The following is an 18,340-nucleotide window of genomic DNA, read 5'->3' as shown; positions in this document are numbered from 1 at the left end:
ACTGAGCATACAACCTGCTTAATATTCTCTCTCTCTCTCTCTCTCTCTCTCTCTCTCTCTCTCTCTCCCTCTCTCCCTCTGCCCTTTCCCCTGCTCATGTGTGCACGTGCATGCTCTCTCAAATATAATAATAATAATAATAATAATAATAAAAAGAAAAAAATGTTTTTGGAATCTACCACATGAAATTTCAAATATATTCCAATGATTAGAACTTGCCACTTGAGCACATCCAAGTGAGGGGAAAGCTTGGGAAATGTAGTCTTTCTTCTGAATGGCTATGTGCCCAGATGAAAATTCCCATACTTTTGAAGAAGGGGAGTGTGGGGACAAGGTCAGTGGGACATGACTAGCAGTTTCTTCCATAGACCAGAGTGAGAAAATCGTTTTCCAAAGGTCACATAGAAAATGGCAGCACACAGATTAATTGTAACTAATATGTGCATAGAACTTTACAGTTGCTATTGTACTTTATGTCTTAGGCTCATTCAGTTTTCATAACTCCTCTGTAGTATGAGCTTGAAGTTTTGGTTTTAGGAGCTGAGGTTCATAATGGCTGAGGGACTCACCCTGACTGCCCTCTTTAAAATTGTAAATTCCTCCTTCTTCGCTCTTCCCTCTCCCTCATTCCTGATCCCTCTTACCAGGTTTTATGTTTTTCTTTGTTCCATTGACTAACCTTCCAAAATACTCTGTGCTTTTCTTATTTATTTAAAAAAAATTGTTTAATGTTTATTTTTGAGAAAGAAAGAAAGAAAGAAAGAAAGAAAGAAAGAAAGAAAGGGGGAGAGACAGAGCATGAGCAGGAGCAGGGAAGGACAGAGAGGGAGGGAGACACAGAATCTGAAGAAGGCTCCAGGCTCTGAGCTGTCTGCACAGAGCCCGACGCAGGGTTTGAACTCATGAACCGCAAGATCATGACCTGAGCTGAAGTCGGACGCTTCACCGACTGAGCCACCCAGGCACCCCTATACTTTTCTTATTTGATTGTCAGTCTCCCTGTGTTAGGAGGTAGGCTCCATGAGACCTTTGTTTTGTTCACCAGTGCATCCTGAGCTTGACCCATGGCAGGATGCTCACTGTGTAATTTTTTAATGAATTAATAAATGCAGGTGCCAAAGCCTGTCTTTAAATAATATCTGTTGTCCCCAACTGTGGTGCTCTGTGCTCTGTGCCATATGCCTCCTCTATTAGGGCTCCTGCTAATGTTCCAGCGTCTGGCACTCCTCTATCTTGCCTCAGAAACTTGCCCACACTCAACTTGTTGACTTACTCTTTGTCATCGTGCAGGTCATTCAACATTACTCACACCTTGGATTCTCCCTAGACCACAGTCCCTGGCTAATATTTCCTGAGAAGCCACATATACCACTAGAAAAACAAAATTAAGCAAAGCTATAAGAATGGGTTATAAAACCAGCCTTTTCATTATACTTAGTCTCTGCCCTCAGGCTTAGATAAGACTACTGAAATTTACTGGTGGGACGGTTTTTAAAGCATATTGAGTTCCAGCTGAGGATATGAAAAAGGATTGTTTCTGATCACAATCCAATCTCAAGACTACCATTTGCTTCCCCTACCTAATATAATATAATGCAATCATACGATAGCTATACTCCTACTTAGAAGCCTATTATAATAGTTGGTTCATTCCACCAGGTATTTTCACTTAATCTTTCTTTTTCCAAGATTGTCAACTTCTTGACAGGCAAGGTCCTATTCAGATTTATGATGCAAGTTCAGCCCAATATGTCCTGAGCTCCTTGTATTTTACCAAGCCCCTTAATCCTCACTCAACACTATAAGGTAGGCATGTTACACATGCAAAAACTGAGTCTGAGAGGGGAAGAATTTGCCCAAGGTTATATGTCAATTAAGTGGCATATGGCGATTAATCACATATGGAAAGTAATTCTACCTGAAGTCGTCCAACATTTAAATCTTTCCCTTTTTCTTTTTTATACCTGAGCTTCCTAAGTTTTTATATCTACATATCTTTCTACCCAGCACCCAACCCAGTGCCTTGCTCCCAGCAGATTCTGAATGAATATTTAATAAATACAAATATATGAATAGCTTTTCCTGTGGGAAATATCTTGCTTTGAATGTGTGAGCACAGATTAGGGACAAGCATCCTAGATCTATGTTCAGGAAGCCTTTATTTGTGCTACCAGTCAGGCAAAAGTAAGTCAATTAATCTCTCTGTCTCCGTTTCCTGGCATGTAATGTGGGAATGGGCATGAAAGCCCAAGAGGGTGTTGTGAGATTAATTAGTTAAAATGTATACCCTGCTATATAAATGCTAATTGCTGTCAGGAGCGTGGGTTGGATTTTCCAGTGACTTGGCTTTGGGAAGCTTTGCACATTCCATTAGTCCTCTGTGCCACCCAGCCTCAGCCTTAAGAAATCCTTTGGCTGAGGGAAATGATGACTTCGTGGCTCCCCATGTCGAGGGGCCAGTTGAGAGAGGACTTCCACTGTGGAGCACACCGGGTAAGAAGGGACATTTTAAACAAAAAAGTAATTCGCTCTGCCAATAATTTGCTAAATTCCCTTTGCTGTTATTAGAGACAAATATATTTGCATAGCAGCCTTTTCCCCAGTTTTTTCTTCAGCTGGTGCCTGCAGTGAGTCATATAATTAATTTGGTATTACATGACACTCCAGCCTGTTGCCATAGATTTTATTTTTATTTGTTCATTGAATAATTTAAAAAGCTCCAACAAAATACCCTCGGGTGGCTGGCGAGGGAAACTTAAAAACTCAGAGAACAAATTTCAAATGGACAAACACCCCAAAGAAAAATCTCAATAATACCTTTTTTTTTTTTTTTTTTTTGGCTAATGTTTAGGAATGCCGATATGTGTATTTTTCAGTCCCTATTGTAAAGGAGGCTGATTCACTTTATAGATATGTTTACTTGGCCCATGGGACAATCTGTAAGGGAGATACCTAGTAGGTATAGTGATTTATTTGCCACTTTAAGATGAATTGCATTTAAATTGATTGAAAAGATTCTAAGTCTATGGAATCGGCCAAAAATCTAAGTGATTGATCTGCATTTAAATTTTAGTATGTGAGGGACTTTAACAAAAGCTGTTTTAAAATGTGTCTGCTCTTGATGTATTAAGTTATGCGATAAAAGGAGAATCCTGCCTTTTGTTAGTTAAGGTAGAAATACTAGTTAGTGTAAGAAAGATGGAAATACTAGTTACTGTAACAATATGCCCCCACATCTCAGTGGCTGAACGCAATAGAAGTTGATTTCTTACTCAATCACAGCCCCCTGAAAGTGAGATGGCATTTCCAAGGAGCTCTGCTCCAAACAGTGGCAGGGATCCAGGCTCCTTCCATCTTGTGATACTATGTTATTCAAAATTTTCTGGCCCTCAGGGACTCCATGTGAGGGAAGGAGAAAGCTTCGTAGGTTAAGCTGGGAGTTTCAGGTTAAAACATTTCCAGCTGCATCCATTGGCCAGAACCAAACCAAATGGCCCCAATTCAGTTGCCAAGGATATGTAGTTTCCATATGGGCCAAGGGAAACCAGGGTTCAGGAACATTAAGCCAGTCTCTGCCACATCTGCCCCAGTGGTCACCGGAGTTCCATGTCCTACTTCCTCCTCGGTTGGTCTGAGTACATGCTTGCGGTTGAGATGTCACACTCGCGGTCTGCTCATCCCCCTTTTCACAGTCTGCATTCTCCTACTTTTACAAAAGAAAAATGGACCTGTCACTTATCATCCATCTTCCTATTCATCATTCCCAGGACTGTAAAGACCTCCAGGCACCAAACAAAGTGACAATTTGTAATATTGGTGTCAGGAAGTCTCCTTTAATCAAGGTGCCATTAACCCTCAGAAGGGTCTCTTCTTTCTGTCTGGTTTACCAGGGTTCCTGTTATGACAGTCATGGCGTGAGAACTGCTGTCTACTGGCCCAAGTTGGGGTGATCTGAATTGAGAGTATTAGAGAGCAGAGTTGCGAGAAGGATGTTAACTTTCATTTGATAGCCTTGCCTCTACCATCATCCACATGTGGACACATAGAAAGACCTCTTGAGGGAGGTGCCTGCAGGAACAGCATAAAACATATTTTTATGAAATACAGAAGGCAGTGGCATCTTTTCCCTTCAGGTGGCAAACAGTATGGTGATGTTCCAGATACCATCAGCTGCCTGTCATTCTCTTTTTCTTTTAAACTCTACCTTATAATTCAAAAGTGAATGACTGCCGTGCCAAAGCACACTGATACAAATTTTGGAATTAAAAAGTGAAATCAAGACTTTTTTTTTTGTCCTAATGGAAAGTTGATATGATTAGGGTGGTGAAACACGGAGATTGGCTTTGCCAATTGTATTGCATGATAGATATGCGCTCCCTTCCTTCCTACCATCTTTCCTTCCCTTTTTTCTTCTAATTATTAGGTTAATTATGTTCAGAGAAATCACGCACAGAGATTTTTTTAAGGCCAATATATTAAAAGGTTTACACCAAAATAATTGTACTCTTTCTGCCTAAAGTTGCCTCACATCTGCTAGCTCTTTTCTTCAGAAGCCATCACTTCGAGGTATTTTATTGATTTCTTCTGGCATTTCCTATCTATATTTTGCTAATCAATTTGTGCCTATTGTTATTTTTCATGTAGCCAACTCTGGGCATTATTTTTTTTCACTTTTTTTTTTTAAACACTTATTTTTGAGACACAGAGAGAAACAGAGACAGGGGAAGGGCAGAGAGAGAGGGAGACACAGAATCCGAAACAGGTTCCAGGATCTGAGAGTCAGCACAGAGCCTGACACAGGTCTCAAACCCACAAACTGTGAGATCATGACCTTAGCCGAAGTTGGACACTTAACTGACTGAGCCACCTAAGCGCCCCTCACTTTTTAATTATAGTAAATGAGATCTGAGAGTATCTGAGAGTCAGCACAGAGCCTGACACAGGACTCAAACCCACAAACTGTGAGATCATGACCTTAGCCGAAGTCGGACGCTTAACCGACTGAGCCACCCAGGCGCCCCTCACTTTTTAATTATAGTAAATGAGATTTCTCTCTCTTAAATGGCCGTACCCTCTATTTACCCATTCTTCTCTACGTATGTGCTACAATATTTGAATCAATAATCATTTAATTAATATGCCTTCACATATTAATGAACTATGATTATGTTTACTTTCTTACTTTTGGAAGTTATTAATTGCCTTGCCTTCATATGCTCACTTTAATTTGGATCTTCTGGATAACTGTTTCATACTTTACAGTTGCCTTTCAGCATAACTTTCCACAGCGCTAATTTCATCAGGTAATTTATTAGTTACAATTATTATTATTTTTTTAATTGGAGATTTCCATCCCCTTCTACTTACCTTGGTTCATCACCAAGCCCTGCTGCATAGCTGTGTGCCTAGAATCTCCTTCATTGTTATTCTGGAGATTCCTTTCCCCTCTGTCTTGAACTGGATCCCTTCTTCCTCTATCCCATAATTTGCTTTTTTTCCCTCTCATTTTACTAACACAAATCCCTCAGAAGCCTCATGATAAAGAGCATATGGGAAGTAAAATTACTGAGTCTTGATGTGCCTGAAAATGCCACCTTCACACTTGATTGTTTCCTTGGGTTTAGTTTCAAAATTGAAAATAATTCCCCTTCACATACATTGCTTCATTATCTTCCAGTTTCCAATCTTGTTTTTGAAAGTTCCAAAGCCATCAAAGCCATTCTGATCCCTGGTCTTTTGTAAGTGACTTTTTTTTTTTTTTTTTTTTTTTTTTTTTTGGTCTCCTTTCTTACTCTCTGGTTCTTTATAGCATCTTCTCTTTTTCCAGTTTAAAAAAAAAATAGTTTTGTGGTGTAAGTCTGTTTTCATTGACTTATTTAATTGATGGTTCTCTGCTTTCTGGTTTTTTTTCCTTTGTTTTATGTCATCTACATCAAGGGACCCAAGTTAAAGGAGGCTCAATCCCTGTGCTTTTCTATTTGCCAAGGCAGACGAAAAGGGAACATGATAAAATATGTCCTAGCCCTTAAAATAATCAACACAAGTGACACTCACTACATCATATTGGCCAAATTTAGTCACATGGCCTCTCCTTCAGAGGGGTGGAAAAGTGGAGTCTTCAACCTAGAAGAGAACCCGGAAATATTGAGTGAATGGCACTGGTGATTCCTTATCTCAGGGCTGACAGTTCCTTCTGGGTCTTTTCTGCATTCGGAATTGTACATTGGTATGCTCTCCAGCCTTCCGTGCCAGTTTAGGATTTGTCTGTTTAAATGTGCTGAACTGATTACAGCTTGTCAATTTTGATGTTGTTCCTGTCTTTTTTCCTATTCTTGCTATTACCTGGGGTTATGTCTTGAAACATTATTTTAGTTTCAGTGAAGTTTCAGAAAGGAGTGAAATTGGTTGCATGTATTCAATCTGACATATGTATCTGAAAAACTACAGTTGTAATTTCCTATAAACTGAATGAGCTGATTCTGCAACTTTTTAACTTTAATGAAAATGTATTTCAAGAATCTGGTAAGATAAATGTTTTATTTTTAAAAATTACTGTCATATTTGGATTGGTGTGGACAACATTTTGATCTTTCCCATTCTTTCTTTGTATATTGGATTTTAAAAGGTATTTCTAAATAAAAGCATAGTGATTATAAATAATAGTAATTTGTTGAGTCTTGGAAAAGCCAGTTTGTTAAATTTCTCAGAGATCTATTACTTAAGGGTTTACTGCTTACAAATTCTTCTGCATGTCACATGGCTTCCAATTTTTGCTTTTATCAAAATTAAAGTAGCCACAAATTTAGTTGTTCTCTTGGTTATCTGCTGCCACAAAAATGTTGCCTTGACAAACAACCACAAACTTTAGTGGTGAACTTCATTTTATTTATTACACATGTGGTTTGCTTGTGAGTCTGTTACGTAGATACCTTTGCCTGGGCAGATCTAGGCACTAAATCAGGAGACCTGGTAAGAACCGAGAGTCTTGAGGGTTGTCTTTTCAGTTACAGTTTTCCCCGTAGAACCTCCTCTGTCCCCACAGGGGTGAAAGAGCACATGATTTCTTTTTCAGGTGAGATTCTCCATCATACCTTATAGGGTACAATAGGATCAAGTTATAAGATCAAATCATTATCCAAGAGGTAATCAAAAGATGATAAAGGAAGATAGAGAAATAATTTCTTCATACCACGGGTTTCTATTACATGCAATTATTATTATTATTATTATTATTATTAAAGTTTGCTTATTTATTTTGAGAGAGAGAGAGAGAGAGAATGCAAGTGGGGGAGGGGCAGAGAGGGAGAGAGAGAGAGAATCCCAAGTAGGCTGTGCACTGTCAGTGCATAGTCCGACGTGGGGCTCGAACTCACCAATTGGGAGATCATGACCAGAGCTGAAGTTAGATGCTTAACTGACTGAGCCACCCAGGCTCCCCATAGGACATGCAATTATTACAGAAGGGTTACTAAACCTGACCAGAGAAGGGGGTTCCTGGAATTGATTGGGTGTCCTAAGGGGAAGGTATGTTCTCTGCAGCCCTTTAAGATGAAATGACTCACCAGCCTTTCCTTTCTTTTCTGATCGTTCCAGAGCGCTGTGATGACTGGGGACTAGATACCATGAGGCAGATCCAAGTGTTTGAAGATGAGCCAGCTCGCATCAAATGCCCGCTCTTTGAACATTTCTTGAAATACAACTACAGCACAGCCCATTCAGCTGGCCTTACTCTGATCTGGTATTGGACTAGGCAGGACCGGGACCTGGAGGAGCCAATTAACTTCCGCCTCCCTGACAACCGCATCAGTAAGGAGAAAGATGTGCTCTGGTTCCGACCCACCCTCCTCAATGACACGGGCAACTATACCTGCATGTTAAGGTAGCCTGATTCTTGGTGGTGACTTTCTCTTTTCCCTTTAGTTCTTGGGCTTTTTTCCAGATGATGCATCTGCTATGAAGCTGGGGAGGGGAAGAAAGCATCTAGAAAGAGTTAGTTACACCTCACCTCAGTGGCTTAGCAGAGGTTGTCTGAAAGAGGTGTGCAGAGAAAATGGCTGTACTCCTGAGAATTTTCTTTATAATTGGTTCCTTTTCAAACCCTGGCATATATCAGGATTATCTAATGCTGGAATCTTGTTTATTTGTTCCTTTTCCCTGATATTAGAGCCTGCCTTCATTTCTGCCCTACCTGGAGGCATTCATTTCCCTAGACAATAAGGAGGGCGGGGACTAGAACCCATATATATCTGTTATTCTTGGCATCTTTCAAAATTCCAGGCACAGAATAAAGCCTTGGGATGCCTTATGGAAGAAAGAGTATTTGGGAACCATCAAATATATTTAGAGCAATGCCTTTCAAATTTTTTCACCAAAATCCCCTAGGAAGCAAATAAACACCATATCATTGGGAATCGAAGAATGTAACCCAAAGCACCCTACCAACACTGCAAAATTTCTTTCAAATCAATTTTTTTAATTTTGAAAGTTCATGTAGATTTTGCATTTTACTACATAATATACCCATTCTATTATTATTTTAATTAATATTAATTAATAGTTTTTTGCTCTGAAAAAGAAATCTTTAAAAAACTGAGCTCCCTCTGAAGAATAATAATTTATTTTTATTTATTTATTTATGTATTTATTTATTTATTTATTTATTTTTAAGTTTTTTAATGTTTATTTATCTTTGAGAGAGAGAGACAGACAGAGAGCAAGTGCGGGAGGGGAAGAGAGAGGGAGACACAGAATCCAAAGAAGGCTCCAGGCTCCCAGCTGTCAGCACAGAGCCCAACGCAGGGCTTGAACTCATGAACCTCGAGATCATAACCTGAGCCGAAGTCAGACACTTAACTGCCTGAACCACCCAGGCGCCCCGAGAATAATCATTTTTTAAATGTTTATTTATTTATTTTGGGGGAGAGAGAGAGAGGGTGCAAGCATGGTAGGAGCAGGGAGAGGGAGGGAGGCAGAGTGAGAACCCCAAGCAGGCTCCATGCTCAGTGCATAGGTGGATACAGGGCTCCATCCCATGACCCTGAGAACATGACCTGAGCCAAAGTCAAGAGTCAGACATTTAACCAAATGAGCCACCCAGGCAACCCTAGAGAATAATCATTTTAAGGCTTAGTTCTCTGGCTACTTTTTCCCCAAGATCCCCTTTTAGCATCCAGGCTTTACTTTGTTGTTTAAATTTCCATCTGGCTTATGGCTTATAACTATTTTGTTGTTTTGGTTTTTTTTTGTGTGTGTGTGTGTGTTTGTTTTGTTTTTACATAGTTTCCTGCTGTTTAATAGGTGCATTGGTTTGCTATGGCTACCAAAACAAAATACCGCAGACTGGTAACTAAATACTAGAAATGTGTGTTCTCACTGTTTGGGAGGCTAGAATTCCAAGATCAATGTGTCATCAGGGTTGATTTCATTTATCTCTTCTTCGTTCATACACGTCCATCTTCTTCCCATGTCTTCATAAGGTCTTCCCTATGTGTCATCTCTGTCCTATTCTCTTCTTCTAAGCACATCAATCATATTGGATTTGGGCCCACCATACTCATTTTACCTTAATTACCTCTTTAAAGGCTTGTCTCCAAATATGGTCACATTCTGAGGTATTGGAGGTTAGGAATTCAACATAGGGATTTGGGGGACACAGTTCGGCCCATAACAATAGGGCTGAATGACATACCAGTACAACAAAGAATAACATAATGATAGATAATTCCACATCTTCTTCTGAGTGCCCCTTGTCTCTCATGGATATTAACTATTCTCTAATGGAGAAATATGACTATGTTTTCATATATTTAAGCTGTGTTGTGATGAAGTGAAAAAGGACCTTTTCTCTGTCACAGAGCATTTTCATCACTGTGGCCTTGGGAGTCCCTTGTAACTTCTGAAGGCCTATTTGAGATTTTCACCTGACCCTTTAGTTTTATTGGAGTGGACTCTAGACTAGCATGTGGGCTTCCAAGGAGCCTGTGTCCACTGTTCATGTCCCAAGACAGCGTTGTAGGAGAGTTTAAGACAGATTATAGTGGAAGGAGCACTGGATGAAAAGACACAGAAACTAGGCCATCTGCCCAGCCCTGACCCTACTTAGCTGGTGACCTCATGCAAGTCAGTATCTGATAACTTTGGTATCTGTATCCACCCAATGAGAAAATTAGCCTAAACTCCTTGACCTCCTTTTCATCTTTGACCGTTGTTAATCCATTAACATTCCACATGTAGTGGATATCAGGAAATACTTGGGAAGGGGTCATCAGTAGCTTTCTGGATGACCTTGTTGTCTACTCTGCATTTTAGTGTTTCATTATCTCATTTCTGTTTCCTAATTATCTAGAGCCCTTCCTCAAACTTTTCTAATCTTCTTTTACATTACAGGAGCAGTATGGCTGTTTAGGCCTGGGTATTCCTTAAATGTTACTTAGCAGTTTCCATACTTATCAGATGGCCATATATTCAGTTTATCTGTCTGCCAATATTCTGTGTCCCCAAAGAAAATCTAGAAGTGAACCTGTCTGGTGGGGACACCAGAAGCTTCCCACTGTCCTGAGGTGATTCCTAAATGAAAAATGACCTTAAACTGAACCATGTAAAATCAAAGGCCTTATGTATTTAAGGCCATAAATTAAGATTCATCCTTTAAGACTGAACCAATTGTATTCTTGCTTCAATGTCCCTCTTAAGATAACATCCATATTTTACTTTTGGAGCTGGAAAAGTCAGTCCCACCACTGTTCATCATTTTTTTTTTAAATCAGAGAATATATCTTACAAAGCTGAAAATTACCCTCTGTATAATTTCCAACTGTAGAATATTTCTTCCAGGGGTGCCTGGGTGGCTCAGTCGGTTAAGTGTCCAACTCTGGGTTTTGGCTGAGGTCGTGATCTCATGGTTCTTTGAGTTCAAGCCTTGCATCAGGCTCTGCACTGTCAGTACTTTGGGATTATCTCTCTCTCTCTCTCTCTCTCCCCCACTCCACTGCTCGTACTCTCTCTCTCTCTTTCTTTCTCAAAGTAAATAAACTAAGAAAAAAAAGAATATTTCTTTCACATGATAGACCTTTTGCTTTTTGTAGGTAGAAATCAAAGCTGCCACTCTCTCTTCTCACCTTATTACCATTGTCATAAGTCATCTTTAAACACCCCTCTTCTCATCTTGGAAAGGGGGGAATTGCATCTCCCTATTTCATTGTATTTAGTCTCAATTAATCAGTTAATGAATATCTAATATGTGTTTGTCACCTTACACAGAAATCACAAAACAAGGTTGAACAGTGAATAACCCATTTACCCATCACCCTAAGAAATCAGTTACTTTCATTATCTGTGTTCCCTTTATTGTTTTCCCATATGTAGATGCATGTATTACATTCATTCCATTTGTTTAAGAAACATTTATTCAGGGGCGCCTGGGTGGCTCAGTTGGTTAAGCGTCCCACTTCGGCTCAGGTCATGATCTTGCAGTTCATGAGTTTGAGCCCTGCGTCAGGCTCAGAGACTGGAACCTACTTCAGATTCTGTGTCTCCTTCTCTCTCTCTGCCCCTCTGCTGCTCATGCTCTGTCTCTCTCTGTCTCTCAAAAATAAATAAATATTAAAAATAATATATTTATTCAGTGCCTTCTGAAAGTTTAGACACTGTATTACATGCAAGGAACAAAAGAAAATACACATGATTGTGCCCTTGTTTGAACTATGATAAATTCAGTCAAGGGAATGTCTAAGGTGCAGGGTGATGGGAGGAGAACAGCCCTGTCCAGGCAGGTGAAATGACATGTGCAGACATTCAAACACAAGTGCAATTCCCCAGTCACCCTAAAAGGTAAATATTTCAGTATACCAATAGTAGTTAATGGTGTCTGTTTTTATTTTGTGATGTCAAATTGGTACAGGAAATACCTCCATAATACATTTAATTCTTACATGAACTTACGGATAAATGAAATCTCCATATGTAGCATTATTTCCTTTAGCTCATTTCAATGGGATTGCTGCGTTAAATCAAATGAAAATGAGATTGCCCATTTACTGTGTATTTCTCTTTTCAGGAACACCACGTATTGCAGCAAAGTTGCATTTCCTCTTGAAGTGGTTCAGAAAGATAGCTGCTTCAATTCCTCCATGAAACTCCCAGTACATAGACTATATATAGAATATGGTGTTCAGAAGATCACTTGTCCAAATGTAGATGGATTTTTTCCTTCCAGTGTCAAACCAACCATCACTTGGTATATGGTAAGCAAGCTCAAGAGCATTTTGCCCTCTCTAAAATGCCAATAACTGTTGAGTTAATGTAGAGAATGCCATTTTGCTCATCAGATTTCTTATTCTTCCTTAATAACTTTATACAAATCTTTTATCACTTCCTCAGTTTGTGCCATTTTAAAGAAAGTGGTAGAGAATGCTTTGTCTCCATTCACCATCTCCCAAATTATATTCAGTGGATAACTAGAATTACTATATTTCTATTAATTTCGTATGAAATACCATTGGAGAAATGCCACACGCTTCTGCTGGCTGCTGAGTGAGGCCAGCAGCTGCCTGTTCTTCTGGTGTATTTCAACACCTTGATTAATCAACACTGTATTTTATTATTACTTGTGTATGTGTTTATGTTTGCCCTCATTTGTGGACACAATCCTTCTGTGGTCTTTTGCACATCTAAGAGACTTGGAAATTGTTTAATCAAAAATGAAAGTGTTGGAGGTGGCCCCTGGGGTAGTGGCATTGTTGTTTAATGTCTTCAAATATCCACAGAAGCCAAAGCTAAACCCTCCTGGACCACATTTACATGTGTTTGTAAAACATGTGTCTACTTATGGGAAAACCACACACAGAATCAGTGTCTAGGGAAGAGGGCAGATGGAAGTAATGTGGTACCTGGCAGACTTGACAATAGGGAACCCCCCAAAAGCCAGTGGTACTCACTGGAAAGTAAGGTGGGCCAATTTGAGAATAGCAGCTGAAATTAGGAAGAGTTATGCTCTCAAATAGAAGGTAAATCCAAGAGGCCCATATCAAGAAGTTTTGAAGGGACTGAAATAGTCCAAGTGCCTTGTAACTCTGAATAAAATGCCACCTCCACTGAAGACAAGCTGCTGGGAGTGTGATCAAAAGTAAACAGGATCACTGGGGCACCTGGGTGGCTCAGTCAGTTAAGTGTCTCACTCTTGATTTCAGCTCAGGTCATGATCTCATGGTTCATGAGATCGAGCCCCACATGGGGCTCTGCCCTGACAGCTTGGGATTCTGTCTCTCCGTTTCTCTCTGCCCCTCTCACACGTGCATGAGCTCTCAATAAATAAATAAATAAATAAATAAATAAATAGATAAATAATAAACTTGAAAACAAATAAACAGGATCAGGACAATACAGAGGAAGAAAAGAGAAGGACCAGCTAAAAATGGAAGAGCAGAAGAGGCTCAGGAAATCTCAAGATCCTAGTTTGTAAGAGAGATCTCTGTGAAGTTAGAAAATCTGCCAACCTAAAAGCTCAGGGAAAACAAAACAAAACAAACAAACAAACAAACAACCCCTAACTTTACATAAAAATAAACAACAAAAAAACCAAGGGAAAAATCCCATTCAAAGTTATAAGAAAAAGGAGAATAAGAAGCAGAATAACATTTCTATCAAAAAAGAAAATGCATGCCAGAAGGACATAATATGACTTACTGTTTCAAAAATGAGCCACAGGACATTAAGAAATGATATAAGATGAGAAAGAATAACATAGATAAATAAGAATTAGAAAAGTCCAGAAGTTATATAATTCAGTAAAAATTTAGAAAGAAGAAAATAAGTCATTTCATAAATGAAGCCTGAAACTAAGAGGAACATAATTGTAAATGAATGTGATAGATAATGCCTTAATATGTACAGAAAGTAGAGTGGAGAAAATAACTTTAAATGGAAAATAAATGGTGAATAAAAATAAGGAAGCTAGAATGGATATGCCAGTAACACATAAAGTAGACTTTGTCGGAGATAAAGAGGACTTTTCAAAATAATAAAAGGGTCAGTTCATCAGGAAGCCATAAAAATAGTACGTGTGCTTCACAGCAACGTGTCCAAATGCATGAAGCAGAAGTTGACAGATTTAAAGGAAGAAATAGGCAATTCATAATCATAGTTTAAAATGTTATCGGGGCACCTGGGTGGCTCAGTTGGTTAAGCATCCAGCTTCACTCAGCTCAGGTCATGATCTCACAGCTGGTGACTTCAAGCCCTGCATCGGGCTTTGTGCTGACAGCTCAGAGCCTGGAGCTTGCTTCGGATTCTGTGTGTGTCTCTCTCTCTGCCCCTAACCCACTAGCATTCTGTCTATGTCTCTCTCAAAAATAAATAAACATTAAAAAAATTTTTTTTAAGAAATCAAAATAAATAAAAAATAAAAATAAATAAAATGTTAACATCTAACAGTTTAAGTCATTAATGAAATGACCTAGGAGCTAACTTTAAGAGTTTTCCATTGGTTGAAAATGGAACAATTTGAATTTCAGGAGGGATATTAGTCACAATGGGTTAAATCTTAAGAATTAAATTTAAATCTGTAAGTTCATACTATTTCAAAATAATCGGTCACATTTGGTGGATGATAGAAATCAGTTTGTTATCTTGGAAACTGATAAAGGGAAAATATCAAGTATTTTTTCTGCCTTTTCTATAAGAAATGTGCACCGAGTAATGAAATAGTACAGAGAAGTGTGTTTTTATATAATCATTTTGCAACCCCGAAAGAATTAATAAATCTAAACATTAAGAATCAGTGATTGGTACCATCATAAGAAATCAAACAGCTGGGCATATTCATTCTTATGAAGGAATAAAATATCATTTATAATTGTTCCAAATGGATTAAACCTGAGTCTGATTTGCATCCTGCTGCCATTTTGCAGGATATATAGAGAAGAGGGAAATGTATTGATCTACACGATGAGTTTGCAGTCAGCAAAATCCATACTGGAGAATTTTTTTTTTCATGAAATTTATTGTCAAATTGGTTTCCATACAACACCCAGTGCTCATCCCAAAAGGTGCCCTCCTCAATTCTATAGGCCTTGAGTTATTCAACAGATAAATGGCAAGAAAAAAGAAAGGCAGGATGTGAAAATGTGTAGATTCAAAGAAACATATAAGACACATTTAAAAATGGTTGAGACTATAGTGTCTGTGGAGGTGATGAAATTATAAATGAAAACAAGAAAACAATTCTACTGTGAAATTATAGATAATGGCCTCTTTGGGGGATAGTAAAAGATCTGTGATTGACATGGGGCATGCAGAAACTTTTCAGGGGTGAGGAGTACTGTTCTATTCCTGGACCTCAGTGGTGGTTTGAAGGTATTTGCTTTACAATAATACATTAACTCATATATACATTGAAGTATTTTTCTATATCTATTTTATGTTATACTGAGAGGATTAAGAGAAAGGGAGGGAAAGAGGGAAGAAAGAGAATGAGAGAGAGAGAGAAAAAGACTGATTTCAGATATATAAAAAACAATTGCAGTATATGGACCTTCATTAAATCGTGTTTTATTCAAACAAACTCTAAAACAACCTAGGAGAAAATTGGGGAACTCTGAACACAGAATATTGATAATACAATGCGTTATTATTACTTTTTAAATTGTGATAATGTTACTACAGTTATGCTTGCAGAAGGGGTCTTGTCACTTGGAGATACACACAGATATATTTACAAGTGAAATTATAGAATGTCTGTCATTTGCTTCACAATAGTCTTGGGGTGCAGTGAGTAGGTGTAAATGAAGTAAGACATAGCCCGAATTGATACATTTGAGGCTAGGTACAGGTACAGGGTATCATTGTGTATTCTATGATTGTAATGTTCTGTAGTAAAAAACCCAAAAAATGATTAAAAGAATCATGAACAATTTTATATCAATAAGTGTAAAGTATTTTCCAGTTTTTTAAAAATGTATTCTTCTATTTACCTGCAAATGAGTTCTCTCATCTCTAATCCTGTTCACTTTTTCTGTACTTTGAATACTCAATAGTCTGAAAAACTTAATTTTATTTCCTTATATATTCTATAATTTTCCTTCTTTTTTCTTGATACATTCCCGATGCCTGGCATGTCCCCTATTCTTTCATTAGAACATATCAAATTCTACTGTCTTCATATCAATGTTTGTTCCCTGTTCTCTCCAGCTATAGATAATTTTTCCCTGATATAATCCCACAGCTACTTATTTATGCCTGTCTCCATCTCACTTTTCACTTCCTTTATTGTTTTACAGTCATTTATATATACTTTCAACAGCTGTTGAAGATCAATTGTATTCAATGAAATATGTCAAGGGGTTATAATCAATGAGATATATGTCCTGCCCTACATAGTTTCAAAAAGAGACCACAGTTTAATTCAGACAAGTTTATAAATAAGAATTCTTGGGGTCCATGGGCGACCCCAAGCATCTGACTCTTGATATCAGCTCAGGTCATGATCTGATGGTTTATGCAATCGAGCCCTGTGCCAGGCTCTGCACTGAGAGTACAGAGCCTGCTTGGTATTCTTTCTGTTCCTCCGTCTCTGGCCCTCCCCTGCTCACATGCTCTCTTTCTCTCTCTCTCTCTCTTTTTCTCTCAAAATAAAAATAAAAATAAAAGAATTCTTACTCTTATCAAAAAGTAGAATTCTAACTTCCACAAGAGTGACAAAGATCATTAATGTTGGTTTTAAGAAGAGGGAGAAATTTACATGCCTGTGCCCTGTGAGACTATTTCTTGAGAGTAAAGTTATAGCACACCCATCTCTGTATTCTTAATGATTTCCAGATTTTTTGGTTTTCCTGGTTGGATGAATGTTGGTGCTATTAACCAAGGTATGAAACAGCAGGGAAGAAGCAGGTTTGGGGGGCAAGTAATGTATTTAGATAATGTCAGATGGAGTTAGAAGTGTTTGTGAGATACCTATGTGGCAGTGACCTGTAGGCAGTGGCTACGTGTGTATGGGTCTAGAGCTTAGAAGAAAAAGTCAAAGCTAGAGACAGAGAATCTAATTAGATAATTAGATAGAATTATCTATATGATAGTTGAATCCCTTAAGAAAACAAAATAAAATGACAAGAGAAAAGGGCTAATGTGAAAATCTGGAGAGAATATTCATGGGTGAATAAAAGCAGGAAGCCTGGAAAGAAGATCAAGAAAAAAGTCATAGCAGTGAAACCATTGCCATGGCAGACACCCAACAATGTGCAGGTGACTAAAAAGGACAATCAGTAACCAGACATCCTTTCTATTCTATGATTATGAAAAGGTTGCTACTGATGTGTGCTATACTGCTTTTTATTTCTCCATCTTGGAGTAATTGACACCTTTAATCCTAAGAGTTCTGCAATCTTGGGAGCAAAATCAGTTTTCTTAGAAGGGGCATTCTCCTATGCTGACATTGCTTTTCATTTTCTACCATCTACAGTCACTCCCTGCATCCATCTGGGTTTCTTGGCCCTCCTACAGTAACTCTCTCTCAGTTGTTATCAGCTGAGTTCCCTACCCTGACGTTGGAGAAATGGTCTCTTTTAGTAATAACTGTGAGAGTTAAAAGACACATTTATCAGTTCCAGCAAATTTGTTTTCCTGTTGGCAGAAAGGTGAAAACGAATGAATTGAAAGGAGGAAAGGGAGACTAACATTTCTTGCATTTTAGCGGTAAAATACATTGTACTGGGTACTTTATATGTTATATGTAACACTTACCACAATCCTTCAGGGTAGATATCATTAGGAACAAGAAGCTCAGAAAGGTAAACAAGAATAGCTGACATTTACCAAGCACAGGAATTTTTCCAAATGTTTTAATTATTTTCATTCTCTCAACATGAAGTAAGCTCTACTGTTCACTCCATTATATCGTTATGAAAACCCCCAAGTATATAGTGGTTGAGAGATTTTTCCAAGGTCCCAGAGCTATGAGCTAAGATTCAACCCTATACAATCTATGTCAGGAACCCATAGTTTTACACTATTTTATATAATTTACTCGAAACAATCCAGCCAATATTGGGAGAATCTGGAATTTCAAGCCACTTCTGTTGGGTTCCAAAGATTATACTCTTCAGAAATGACACAGAGAGAGCACTCCAGTCTTTATTTCTGGAGCGTAAAGGATTTTGAAGGGCAGAGCAGGCTTTGCACATGGATTAGGTTAAGGGAGTCTGTGGGCCATAAGGAAACCTGTGGAAATAGGGCCTCGGGGAAGTGAGAGGGGGCTCAGAAACCTGGGATTAGTGGGACCAGAAGATCCAAAGTTTCTCTTTCAGAATTGCAGGGGACATGGGGCAGGCTTGACTTTTTCTTCTCTGCG

The 18,340-nt window shown here is 38.5% G+C and overlaps 1 protein-coding gene across 2 annotated transcripts in view; it reads left to right on the top strand.

Annotated features, from left to right (window-relative positions):
• The window catches only part of IL1RAP (interleukin 1 receptor accessory protein), a 130,831-nt gene that overhangs the window by 77,114 nt on the left and 35,377 nt on the right, over positions 1 to 18,340 (top strand). For both annotated transcript variants that reach the window (XM_049628412.1, XM_049628411.1), the window contains exons 3-4: positions 7,594 to 7,879; positions 12,056 to 12,242. In XM_049628412.1, the coding sequence (XP_049484369.1) occupies positions 7,594 to 7,879; positions 12,056 to 12,242 (473 nt within the window). The remainder of the gene's footprint in view (positions 1 to 7,593; positions 7,880 to 12,055; positions 12,243 to 18,340) is intronic.

This window comes from Panthera uncia, chromosome C2 (genome assembly GCF_023721935.1).
Source record: "Panthera uncia isolate 11264 chromosome C2, Puncia_PCG_1.0, whole genome shotgun sequence".
Lineage (NCBI taxonomy): Eukaryota > Metazoa > Chordata > Mammalia > Carnivora > Felidae > Panthera > Panthera uncia.
This window is presented reverse-complemented; position numbering and strand designations above follow the sequence as displayed.